Source organism: Oppia nitens, unplaced genomic scaffold, assembly GCF_028296485.1.
Source record: "Oppia nitens isolate AA-2021 unplaced genomic scaffold, nextdenovo-longstitch-racon4-pilon3 scaffold2_pilon_pilon_pilon, whole genome shotgun sequence".
Classification (NCBI taxonomy): Eukaryota; Metazoa; Arthropoda; class Arachnida; order Sarcoptiformes; family Oppiidae; genus Oppia; species Oppia nitens.
The window spans coordinates 2,060,283-2,074,340 of NW_026533210.1; the positions used below are offsets into that span (position 1 = coordinate 2,060,283).

Below are 14,058 nucleotides of genomic sequence, written 5' to 3' on the forward strand. Positions count from 1 at the left end.
ACAGTAAAGCTATATAACTAACTAATTTTAAAATCAAAAATTATAATTCAAAACTAAATGAAGAATAATAATAGACTGACTAGTGGAGCCCATTTTAAAAATAAATATTAAAAATTATACGAACAGTAAAGATATATAACTAACTAATTGAAATATCAAAAATTATTAATTAAAACTAAATGAAGAATAATAATAGGCTGACTAGTGGAGCCCATTTTGAAAATAAATATTAAAAATTATACGAACAGTAAAGAACAAAAATTATTAATTAAAACTAAATGAAGTAAATATAACTAACTATATAACTAACTAATTTTAAAATCAAAAATTATTAATTAAAACTAAATGAAGAATAATAATAGACTGACTAGTGGAGCCCATTTTGAAAATAAATATTAAAAATTATACGAACAGTAAAGCTATATAACTAACTAATTTTAAAATCAAAAATTATTAATTAAAACTAAATGAAGAATAATAAAGATGACTAGAGCCCATTTTGAAAATAAATATTAAAAATTATACGAACAAAAGCTATATAACTAACTAATTTTAAAATCAAAAATTATTAATTAAAACTAAATGAAGAATAATAAAAGACTGACTAGTGGAGCCCATTTTGAAAATAAATATTAAAAATTATACAAACAGTAAAGCTATATAACTAACTAATTTTAAAATCAAAAATTATAATTCAAAACTAAATGAAGAATAATAATAGACTGACTAGTGGAGCCCATTTTAAAAATAAATATTAAAAATTATACGAACAGTAAAGATATATAACTAACTAATTGAAATATCAAAAATTATTAATTAAAACTAAATGAAGAATAATAATAGGCTGACTAGTGGAGCCCATTTTGAAAATAAATATTAAAAATTATACGAACAGTAAAGCTATATAACTAACTAATTTTAAAATCAAAAATTATTAATTAAAACTAAATGAAGAATAATAATAGACTGACTAGTGGAGCCCATTTTGAAAATAAATATTAAAAATTATACGAACAGTAAAGCTATATAACTAACTAATTTTAAAATCAAAAATTATTAATTAAAACTATATGAAAAATAATAATAGACTGACTAGTGGTGCCCATTTTAAAAATAAATATTAAAAATTATACGAACAGTAAAGATATATAACTAACTAATTGAAATATCAAAAATTATTATTCAAAACTAAATGAAGAATAATAATAGACTGATTAGTGGAGCCCATTTTGAAAATAAATATTAAAAATTATAATAACAGTAAAGATATATAACTAACTAATTGAAATATCAAAAATTATTATTTAAATCTAAATGAAGAATAATAATAGACTGACTAGTGGTGCCCATTTTTAAAATAAATATTAAAAATTAGACGAACAGTAAAGATATATAACTAACTAATTGAAATATCAAAAATTATTAATTAAAACTAAATGAAGAATAATAATAGACTGACTAGTGGAGCCCATTTTGAAAATAAATATTAAAAATTATACGAACAGTAAAGCTATATAACTAACTAATTTTAAAATCAAAAATTATAATTCAAAACTAAATGAAGAATAATAAAAGACTGACTAGTGGTGCCCATTTTAAAAATAAATATTAAAAATTATACGAACAGTAAAGATATATAACTAACTAATTGAAATATCAAAAATTATTATTCAAAACTAAATGAAGAATAATAATAGACTGATTAGTGGAGCCCATTTTAAAAATAAATATTAAAAATTATACGAACAGTAAAGATATATAACTAACTAATTGAAATATCAAAAATTATTAATTAAAACTAAATGAAGAATAATAATAGGCTGACTAGTGGAGCCCATTTTGAAAATAAATATTAAAAATTATACGAACAGTAAAGCTATATAACTAACTAATTATAAAATCAAAAATTATTAATTAAAACTAAATGAAGAATAATAATAGACTGACTAGTGGAGCCCATTTTGAAAATAAATATTAAAAATTATACGAACAGTAAAGCTATATAACTAACTAATTTTAAAATCAAAAATTATAATTCAAAACTAAATGAAGAATAATAAAAGACTGACTAGTGGTGCCCATTTTAAAAATAAATATTAAAAATTATACGAACAGTAAAGATATATAACTAACTAATTGAAATATCAAAAATTATTATTCAAAACTAAATGAAGAATATTAATAGACTGATTAGTGGAGCCCATTTTGAAAATAAATATTAAAAATTATAATAACAGTAAAGATATATAACTAACTAATTGAAATATCAAAAATTATTATTTAAATCTAAATGAAGAATAATAATAGACTGACTAGTGGTGCCCATTTTTAAAATAAATATTAAAAATTAGACGAACAGTAAAGATATATAACTAACTAATTGAAATATCAAAAATTATTAATTAAAACTAAATGAAGAATAATAATAGACTGACTAGTGGAGCCCATTTTGAAAATAAATATTAAAAATTATACGAACAGTAAAGATATATAACTAACTAATTGAAATATCAAAAATTATTATTCAAAACTAAATGAAGAATAATAATAGACTGATTAGTGGAGCCCATTTTGAAAATAAATATTAAAAATTATAATAACAGTAAAGATATATAACTAACTAAATGAAATATCAAAAATTATTATTTAAATCTAAATGAAGAATAATAATAGACTGACTAGTGGTGCCCATTTTTAAAATAAATATTAAAAATTAGACGAACAGTAAAGATATATAACTAACTAATTGAAATATCAAAAATTATTAATTAAAACTAAATGAAAAATAATAATAGACTGACTAGTGGAGCCCATTTTGAAAATAAATATTAAAAATTATACGAACAGTAAAGCTATATAACTAACTAATTTTAAAATCAAAAATTATAATTCAAAACTAAATGAAGAATAATAAAAGACTGACTAGTGGTGCCCATTTTAAAAATAAATATTAAAAATTATACGAACAGTAAAGATATATAACTAACTAATTGAAATATCAAAAATTATTATTCAAAACTAAATGAAGAATAATAATAGACTGATTAGTGGAGCCCATTTTGAAAATAAATATTAAAAATTATAATAACAGTAAAGATATATAACTAACTAATTGAAATATCAAAAATTATTATTTAAATCTAAATGAAGAATAATAATAGACTGACTAGTGGTGCCCATTTTTAAAATAAATATTAAAAATTAGACGAACAGTAAAGATATATAACTAACTAATTGAAATATCAAAAATTATTAATTAAAACTAAATGAAGAATAATAATAGACTGACTAGTGGAGCCCATTTTGAAAATAAATATTAAAAATTATACGAACAGTAAAGCTATATAACTAACTAATTTTAAAATCAAAAATTATAATTCAAAACTAAATGAAGAATAATAAAAGACTGACTAGTGGTGCCCATTTTAAAAATAAATATTAAAAATTATACGAACAGTAAAGATATATAACTAACTAATTGAAATATCAAAAATTATTATTCAAAACTAAATGAAGAATAATAATAGACTGATTAGTGGAGCCCATTTTGAAAATAAATATTAAAAATTATAATAACAGTAAAGATATATAACTAACTAATTGAAATATCAAAAATTATTATTTAAATCTAAATGAAGAATAATAATAGACTGACTAGTGGTGCCCATTTTTAAAATAAATATTAAAAATTAGACGAACAGTAAAGATATATAACTAACTAATTGAAATATCAAAAATTATTAATTAAAACTAAATGAAGAATAATAATAGACTGACTAGTGGAGCCCATTTTGAAACTAAATATTAAAAATTATAATAACAGTAAAGCTATATAACTAACTAATTTTAAAATCAAAAATTATAATTCAAAACTAAATGAAGAATAATAAAAGACTGACTAGTGGAACCCATTTTGATAATAAATATTAAAAATTATACGAACAGTAAAGCTATATAACTAACTAATTGAAATATCAAAAATTATTATTCAAAACTAAATGAAGAATAATAATAGACTGATTAGTGGAGCCCATTTTGAAAATAAATATTAAAAATTATAATAACAGTAAAGATATATAACTAACTAATTGAAATATCAAAAATTATTAATTAAAACTAAATGAAGAATAATAATAGACTGACTAGTGGAGCCCATTTTGAAAATAAATATTAAAAATTATACGAACAGTAAAGCTATATAACTAACTAATTGAAATATCAAAAATTATAATTCAAAACTAAATGAAGAATAATAATAGACTGACTAGTGGAACCCATTTTGATAATAAATATTAAAAATTATACGAACAGTAAAGCTATTTAACTAACTAATTTTAAAATCAAAAATTATTATTCAAAACTAAATGAAGAATAATAATAGACTGATTAGTGGAACCCATTTTGATAATAAATATTAAAAATTATACGAACAGTAAAGCTATATAACTAACTAATTGAAATATCAAAAATTATAATTCAAAACTAAATGAAGAATAATAATAGACTGACTAGTGGAACCCATTTTGATAATAAATATTAAAAATTATACGAACAGTAAAGCTATTTAACTAACTAATTTTAAAATCAAAAATTATTATTCAAAACTAAATGAAGAATAATAATAGACTGATTAGTGGAGCCCATTTTGAAAATAAATATTAAAAATTATAATAACAGTAAAGATATATAACTAACTAATTGAAATATCAAAAATTATTATTTAAATCTAAATGAAGAATAATAATAGACTGACTAGTGGAACCCATTTTGATAATAAATATTAAAAATTATATAAACTTTAAAGTTATATAACTAACTAATTGAAATTTCAAAAATTATTATTCTACTAAATGAAGTACAAAATGTTAAATGATGTTCAAACTTGTTGTCTAATATTTATTGAAATTTGTTAATTGATTTAATTAAATAAAATTTTAAAATATGCGACAAATGGCCAAAAATTTCTACATAATAATCTTTTTTAATCCCTAAAATAAACAAAAATAAGGATAAACAACACATGCGGTACAATGCGGTACATGCGGTTAAGGTATAACATGTGATAGTGTAAAAGTAAATAATTTAACAAATTCACATGATAATAAATATTAAAAATTTGTATAAAAATATTTGAAATAATAATTATCTGTTCAGTGTGTTTTGATGTTTGTTGTGTTAAATATTGTTATAATTTTTTTGTGGTAACATTTTCAGTTTAAATTTGGATAACAATGGCATCAATTTTAAGTAGTAAAGTTAATGATAAAAATAAATTAAAGTTAATTATTGATAAACTTGTGAGTGATGACATCAACTTTTCGATATCAAATGATAAATTAAAATGTAACAAATGTTGTTACTATTTTGAAAATATTACTCATCGGACAGAACGCCAAACAATTGAAAGACACACGAAAAGTGCTAAACATACTGAAGTCAACAGTATAAAAAGAAAATCGACTGAAAATTTAAATAAAATAATGACGGAAAATAACGACAAGCCATCAACTGATCACACATTGTTTCTTCTTCGGCTCGCTTTTGCATTCATGGCGGCTGACATACCATTGGAAAAGTTGAATTGCGTGGAATTGAAACAATTTTTGTTTGAATACACTTTTCATGTATACCATTTCATGTGCTAGTACTATCAGATACAATTACGTTAAAATTTTATAATAAACTTTTTGCTACAATAAAACAAATTATTATGAACAATAAATTAGCTGTATATTTCGATGAAACTGTTGATCGGTATAACAGATCTGTTATGAATGTGTTGGTTAGTGTAATTATTGGCAATTACAATAAACCAATGTTAATTTCTATGAAATATATTAATGATAAATCATCAGTTGGCGTTATTAATGGACTCAAATCTGTACTTAACAACATATGGCCAAATACAAATGCTTTTGAAAATGTTTAATTATGTGTTACAGATCAGGGAAGCGCAATGATAAAAGCGATGAAAGATAGTAAAGTTATGTTACCAAATGCTATGCATGTGACTTGTTTAACACATGCTTTATTTAGGATCTGTGAAAAAGTGAGAGAAAATCATTTATTAGTTGATACGTTTGTATCTAAAATGAATAAATATTTTAAAAATTCTCCAAAAAGAATCGACTTATTTGTCTAAATGCAATTTAAGTTTACCGCCAAAAAGCGTAATAACTCGTTGGAATAGTTGGATCAACACTTGTGTATTTTATAATACTAACTTTGAAATAATTTGTAATTTTATTAAATCATTAGATTTGATAAAAATGTCAAATAAAATAATAAATGAATTGCAAGAATTGGTTATTAATCCTAAATTAAAAAGTCAATTACAGAGTGTTTTATCATTTGAACACATTTGTAAAAAATTACATTTTTGGAAAAACAAGAATTGACAATTAAACAGCAAATAGACGTCATTAATGAATTGGAATCTACATTAACATCTGATTATTTAAAAAAAACTTCAAAGTTCTCTTAAAAAAAATCCTAGTATTAAATATTTTAAAGAAAATACAATGAATATTGAAAATAAATTTGTATCACTAACTAATGTTGACTGTGAAAGGTCATTTTCAATATTTCATAATATTCATCGAGATAATCGTACATTTCTTGATAGTAATTTAGAAAGAGAGAGTCTTAAACAGCGGCGCCGACGACGACAGCGGCGATACTTTTAATTTCAATTATCTGTCCAACAATACGTTGGACTTAAAAGTGACCAAGGGCAATGTTGTAGATAATTTTAAAATGGATAAGATTGTAATTGGTCATTTTTTAATTAATTGCATTATTGGGCAGATAATTGCAGTCGACTATCATTTTTACAATTTTTAACAGTCGACTGTATATTATCTGCCCATTCATATAATTAATTAAAAAATGAACAATTACAATATTATCCATTTTAAAATTATCTACAACATTGTCCTTGGTCACTTTTAAGTCCGACGTATTGTTGACCAGATATTTAAAATTAAAAGCATCGCCGCTGTCGTCGTCGGCGCCGCTGTTTAAGACTCTCACATTTAGAAATGTTTTTACTTGTAAATTATAATAGTTTTTTATTTTAATAAAATTTTTTAAACCGACAAAATTTATTTGTTAATCTTTATATGTAGAAATGTAGAAATTTTTTTGCAGAAATTTTAAGGCTATACCTATAAATCATGTATTTTCAATAAAGAGTTAGTTTTTTATTAATGTTTAAAAGTATTGCAGTACTCATTGATTGATTAATTTAATTATTTATTTAATGTAAAGGTCTTCACTGTTGCTGTTGTCTACGGTTACTGTTAACCATTGGTATCCAACAACAGTAGCCTAAGAACAGACAGACATCATATCAAATACCGGTTAAGTCATGTCTTAATTGGAGATCACTTTCAGCGATGATGACTATAAGATTTGCTCAGTTGGATAATAATGAAAACCAATGGATAGACAATGTTTACAATAAATGCATTAAAAGTGTGGTCAAAATTAGACGACGCGATATGACTAACAATAAATATGAATATAAGGCAACCGGTTGGATAGTAGATGCAACTAATGGCCTAATTGTCACCAATTATCATAACGTCGAGGACCGTCCAGTTGTTTTGGTTGGGTTACCGAGTGCTTACCAAGTGTCTGGCCTGTTGGTTGACATACCAAATAAAGATCCCATCTTAAGAGATAAGGAAGAAATAAGCGAGTGGTGGGCGCATGTGATTTATGTTGAACCGCATCTGGATCTGGCACTGTTGACATTACCAAAGATCAAGTCCGGACAGTTAGCTCAGCTTAGGATTGCCAAAACAGACGCCACATTTGGCGATCAAGTAATGGCCATTGGATTTCCAAAATTCCCTAAATCAGTGATAACCGGTATAATAAAATATATGAACTATTTCGTTGAAATATCAGATGGATGGTATGGTTATGAGCACCTGATGTGGCCCACAAACCAGTTGTATATGTTTGCATCGATTACGGCTTCAGAAGGTTGTTCCGGTGGAGCAGTGGTCAACACGGATGGCCAAGTGGTGGGTGTATTATTTAGTACTGGTTTTAAGGCACTGACCATTACTAGAAGACAGGATCTGTTTGGTACTACCACTTTATATATATACATATACTAGTATACAGTATATACAAAAAAATTATAATATTTAACTATTTTAACTCTCTCTTTCTTCTTATTTTCTAACCATTCAATTGATTCTAGATTTTATAGACAGAGCTAAAGGCAAAGGACAGGAAATTCGTCAGAAATTAGTAAATGATAGAAAACAGTTGTATTCCTCCGGCAAACCATTTATCGGTGTTTTTGTCAAATACAGTACTGATAGTCAAACCTATTGTGTCCATAAATATATGCCAAACGCTAAGAATGTCAGGTATTTACAGATAATTACATTAATATATTAATAAATAAAATATTGTATAAATGTTTAATCATTATTTAAATGAAATTTCAATTTGTTAGACAAAACTTTAAAATTGGTGATCAAATTATAACTATCGATAAAAAATCAATTAACAATTTTGATGACTTAATGAATGCCTTCAATCAGTTATCCATTGGACAGTCAATTGAATTGGGGATTAAAAAACTTAATACACAAGAAGTGACTGCAATTCAATTTAATCGACAAACTATTGAAAACTCATGTTTTTTCTAATATGTAATTAAATATATTATTTTTTGATGGAAACAAAAATAATTTATATATCAATATTTAGTTTAATTTTTAAAAAAAAAAGATTTATTAAATAGTTGTTAATATTAAATATAAAAATTCATATTTACTGATCTAACGCTACTTTTATAATAAGATAATAAACAAATTATTTTTTTATGTATAACAAACATTTGAACTTTTTATACATAATATTAAATGGGAAAATTCATTAAATTAATTGAAATATAATAAAATTTAATTGAATTAAAAAAAATTAATTAGTTATTGAATAATTGATTTTTAATATTGATTTCTGTGCAACAAAAAATAATACAATATTTTGTTTGTTTGTTAATTTAAATCAATTTTTGCAATTTTTTTTTGGACACAAATACATAGATTTTCAAATAATCTTTTAAACAAAAAACTTTTTTTTTTGAAAACTTTGAACAACTAATAATAATTTTGTGAATATAGTTGTTCTGAACCCTGATATTCGTCCACTTCTTTTGATTCCTCGTTGTTGTCGTCGTCTTCAACGTCCACAACCTCTTGATCGCTGACTTCTTCGTCATAATAGCCATAATCATTGCTTTGGTTGATGTTTTGATTGTCATAATAATTGACTGCCTCTTCTTCTCCTTCTTCTTCTTCTTTATCTTCATAAATGTCATGTTTTTCTGTTTCATCTTCTTCATTGACGTCTTCTTCTTCCTCATAATCTTCGTTGGATTTGTCGCAGTGATCGGCAGCGATATGAAGATCGCTGGTAAAGTAGTTGACAGCATTGGGCACCAACTCCTGTATGAGTACACGGGACACATCCCAGTCGTATTCAAGACAATTGACATCATCTAATTCATCAGTTGATGACCAAAAATAATTGAAAAACGAGTCATAGTAGCGGTAATCTTCTTCACCGGTATTTTGGTCGACAAATCGTTCAACGAAATGACATTTGTCGGCATTCCAGTCGATGTCAGTGGATACCACTTTTACGGGACTACACAGATCTGTTAGTCGCGGATCGATTTGCAGATAAAAGGCTTTTTGGATGACATCGTTGCTGAAGTATTCGTTCGGCGAGAAGTAAAACTCGATGGAAAACCTACGCACCGATGGTTCGGTTGCCACACGAATGTCCTCCAAATGTTTGAGTATCGGTACATCTGCGTCGACAATGCCCTTAGAAAAGTCTTCGGATGCGTACAAAACTTTTAGCCAAAAGAAAGGAATTCCCGCCAATTGTGTCCACTTTGAGTCGTTAATGTCGACGTTGTTGTTGTTGTCGTAGTAGTCGTCGGGCAGATCGCTGTCCGACGGCTCGTACATTCCGGACACAATTTCGGCTCGTATTTCGTGTAACGGTTCGTACATTTGTTCGTACTTTTTGATCAAATAAAAAAAATCTTCGACAAACCGAAACTCAGTCGACTTCTTTTGTTCGTTCAGTTTCTGCAGTTCATTGACTCGTTGTCTGATCTTTTCTGGCAACAGATCATAGCTGTTGTCATTGTTTGCAACTATGGTTTCTCTTGCGGTTGCGGTTGTCGATGACGATTGGTTGCCATAATCGTCAACAGTATCGGCAACACTGGACAACTGTTTCTGGAAATCAGATGTCCGAAAAAAGTCTTCCAAAATTTGTTCAAATTCTGCCATTTTTTACCTCAAAATATCTCTAATAATTATATATAAAATTAATATACTCTTCAGATGATAGTAATGATGTGTTTTTTTGGCACAAGAGTTATATTATAAGAATATTTTGTGTCCGTTTGTTTGAATTAATTTTTGTTGTTTTTTTGTTTAATAACTGTTAAATTTATTTTTAAATTTTGTTAAATTAGTGCAATTTATAGGATTGATTCGCGCGAAATATACTCAACAAAATAAAAATTAATAATAAATTATTTTTAAACAGTAATTATAATCAAAACGCGATACAATAATTAAAAAATATAATTAAATAAAATACTAATTTTTTTAAAACACAAATCATAGTCGGGTTGTTATTTTTGAGACAAAATAATAATAAAAATAATAACGGCTTACGACATGACCACCAATTATATCAGTCAACGATGCCGTCCATTGGCTTCGATGGTCGCAATGATTATTATCATCATAATTGAAACTATTGTATCGGTCAGGTATTAACTTACTGTTACGTCTAAAATTAAATTGTTATTATTTTATTATGAAAACCAATTAAAATAAACAAACAAAAAATTAATTAATCAATCAATCAATTAATGTTTTTGTGTTTTCTGAGGACAGTTCACACACAACGACGACAACAGACAAAACGGGAAACGAAGAATTGGGAGAAAGAGTGAAAAATTATATAATTGTTAATCTAATAATCATAATCGTAGTATTATTCTGTTGTTGTGTCTGTTGTTGTGTCAGTTGCTGTGTCTGTCTGTATCTTCTATGTAGTGGTTTGAATGATGTTTTCGATCGTACAACTAGTAGTCGTCGTCATCGTCATCATCAGCCGCAACCCATTCAGATATATGGTATCAGTCAACCGGGTGTTCAACAAACAGTGCCATTACAACAACAACAGCAACAGCTTCTACCCCCACCACAACAACTACCAGTTCATTCAGCTGGTGGTGGCGGACAGTTACCGGTGTCGCCTAACAGTACTGGTCAGACAATTGTTTTTGTACCACAAAATCAACAACAATCACCTGTTAGTGGAGGACAACAACAACAACAGGTACCACCTGTTGTTGTTGTCCAACCAAAGTCACCGTCGGTTAAACATTAACCATAAAAATGTTGTTATTGTTTTAATGTTTTTCCAATAACAACAAAATTAATAGTTTTTGAAACAATTTTTTTATATTCTAACATATCATTCATTATATACTGTAATTTAGATTGTAAATTCAATGATTAATTAGTTATTATTAAATTAATTATTTATTTTAAATTATAATAAATTTATTGTCAATTGTATAAAAAATACATTATATTGCTAGTATTTTATTTATTGAATAAATTTAAATTAAATTTTATTTATTTTAAATTATTAAAATAAATATTTTTATACTATGTGAATAATTATGTAAAAAACTAAATAATGATTAGTTGCTATTGATTTATCAATGATTGTATACAAATAATGTTAAATTGGTTTTAATTTATTAATTTTTTTTGCTGAAATAATTATGAATTTATGTTTTTTTTTGTAGTTTGTGTTTTAAGAATCTCGTTATAAGATTTTATAATTTATAGGTAATTCACGAGAGAAATATAATATATAACTGAAATTACAGTCTAATATAATAACAAAAACGTTGAATAACTTATTAAATTATTGGACACCAAAACTCTGGGTATACACACACACACACACACTCAACAACAAAAACTAAAGACATGATCAGCAAATCAATGACCAAATCAACGATTATTGTATTGTTTTTGACAGTAATTAGTGCCGAAACTGTATCGTCAGTCAGATATTATGGTGACTTACCGGCGACAGACAAAACCAATCCCGAAGATCTTGCTCTGGCACTCATCATATTCATGTTGTGGTCTATTATGCTTACCATCTGCTGTTGCAGTTGTCTGGTATTCTTCATATGGATTCTGCTGAGAGCTATGGAAGACATACTGTTGCCGGACAACCGTAATAAGCACCGGAGCGGTGGACAACCAGGTCGGGTGGTTCATGTATATACTAATCAAGGTTCGGGTCAACCGATAGTCCAGACAGTGGCTGCAGTACCGCAACAACAGCAACAACAACCAAATGTCGTTACAGTTTAATATATCTGTTTGCTGTCTTATTATTAAAAAATTAATGTAAATTCATATACTGTATATATACTGTATATATTTGTTATCATAAATGTATGAATATATAAAAATTTAATAAAAATAAAGTTATTAAATCGTTTTTCAATATTTTATTTAATGTACAAAAAAATTAGTTAATTATACAGTATATAAATTTATTGATAAAATATTATTTTTTCTCCCACTTTAATCATTTGATTCATTAACAACAACAACAAACTTTTTCTTTGCTATAATTAAACATTTATTTATTTATTTATTTGTTTGTTTCATTGATTTTCATCAATGGTTTATTATCACCACTATTACCCCCATCTTTCATGACATCTTTGTCATTGGATTTTCTAATTTTCTGGTTATCCTCATTACTATCGTTTTGATTGGTTGGTGACAATGGTATTATTGTTAGTTTTGTCTCATCCTTATTATTGATGTCCGATTCAATGTTTGCCAATACAATACTTGATCCCATAATCAAATCATTGGCCGACTGTTGTTTTGGTAGTTTGTTTAATACTTTCTTAAACAATTGTTTGTGAAGCCATAGATTATGTACAAATAGTACCGATAGTAGCAATTGTATGGCCAGTACTAAGAAAATTATTGTCGCACCTAATGATGTTTTGATACAATAGTTTTAATTAGTAATAAAAATTATTTATTAATTTAGTTACCAATTCTCATAAAGTCGACAGCAATGGTAATCCACAGATAGAGAGACAATGATATGATGTCGAGTCCAATGAATACCATCAATAGTATCCGGTTTTCAGCGCATATGCCGTAAATGCCGACACCCGACGGTATGAACGACCAGACAAACAACGGTATGGGTATCCATAGCTGCGATAAACGGCCCATTACTTTCATATAGCGACTGATGTTTAGCAGTACATACAGAAAACCGATGATCAACACCACAAACGACAACAACATAAAACCAATGGTACAGAACTCGATCTCTTCGACAGTCAGACCCCAAACGGTCTTAGTCTTTGGCAAACTTTTATTGTCGACCATTTGTTTTGCGCCAACTTTTTTAATCATTACAATTGATGTCATTTTTTAAAAAAAAAGATCACAATTATTATTAATATTTTCTCTCTTTATTTTAATTTCAGTTATAATTATAAAATATGTTTGAAATAATTTAATTAGTAATTCAATTATAATAAATAACTCGCGATTAATATTTAAAAAACAGGATTAAAAAACAATGATATGATATGACAGATAATTTAGAGAAACATAACTATCCATTGGTAGACATCCTGTTTGAAGATTTACTGCCATTGATGACAGCAAATGGCTTTGAATGTCAGCCAACAATCAGTAACACTATTATAAACAACGACAGAATTGAATGCCATTATCAATACAAAAGTCGTCGTTTTGGTGATCAATATGTTTGCATACAATTGATAGCCATTCCTCTGATGTCTTTGTCAATACATTGTACGACTATTATCAATGAAATCAATGAACTGTCTTCACTGCTGTCTAGTCAACAAAGTTTTGGTCAAGCGTATAGCTTTAGGAAAGCTCCACCACCGCCACCGCCTCCACG

General features: G+C 26.3%; 3 protein-coding genes across 3 annotated transcripts; 1 reads left to right on the forward strand and 2 right to left on the reverse strand.

The window, feature by feature from the left end:
• The first annotated feature begins 7,397 nt into the window (after positions 1 to 7,397).
• LOC128955529 (uncharacterized) lies at positions 7,398 to 8,622 on the forward strand. The gene is made up of 3 exons (XM_054301203.1): positions 7,398 to 8,097; positions 8,216 to 8,387; positions 8,565 to 8,622. The coding sequence occupies exons 1-3, from the start codon at positions 7,398 to 7,400 to the stop codon at positions 8,620 to 8,622; spliced, it is 930 nt and encodes a 309-aa protein (XP_054157178.1).
• A 503-nt stretch (positions 8,623 to 9,125) lies between these two features.
• On the reverse strand, positions 9,126 to 10,510 carry LOC128955530 (uncharacterized). Its single transcript, XM_054301204.1, has one exon. It carries the CDS (start codon positions 10,332 to 10,334, stop codon positions 9,126 to 9,128), a length of 1,209 nt encoding a protein of 402 aa, XP_054157179.1. The 5' UTR covers positions 10,335 to 10,510.
• A 2,164-nt stretch (positions 10,511 to 12,674) lies between these two features.
• LOC128955295 (uncharacterized) lies at positions 12,675 to 13,973 on the reverse strand. Its single transcript, XM_054300954.1, has 3 exons — positions 13,908 to 13,973; positions 13,166 to 13,829; positions 12,675 to 13,103 (listed from the first exon to the last, which is right to left on the reverse strand). The coding sequence occupies exons 2-3, from the start codon at positions 13,551 to 13,553 to the stop codon at positions 12,748 to 12,750; spliced, it is 744 nt and encodes a 247-aa protein (XP_054156929.1). The 5' UTR covers positions 13,554 to 13,829; positions 13,908 to 13,973; the 3' UTR covers positions 12,675 to 12,747.
• Between the last annotated feature and the right edge of the window lie 85 nt (positions 13,974 to 14,058).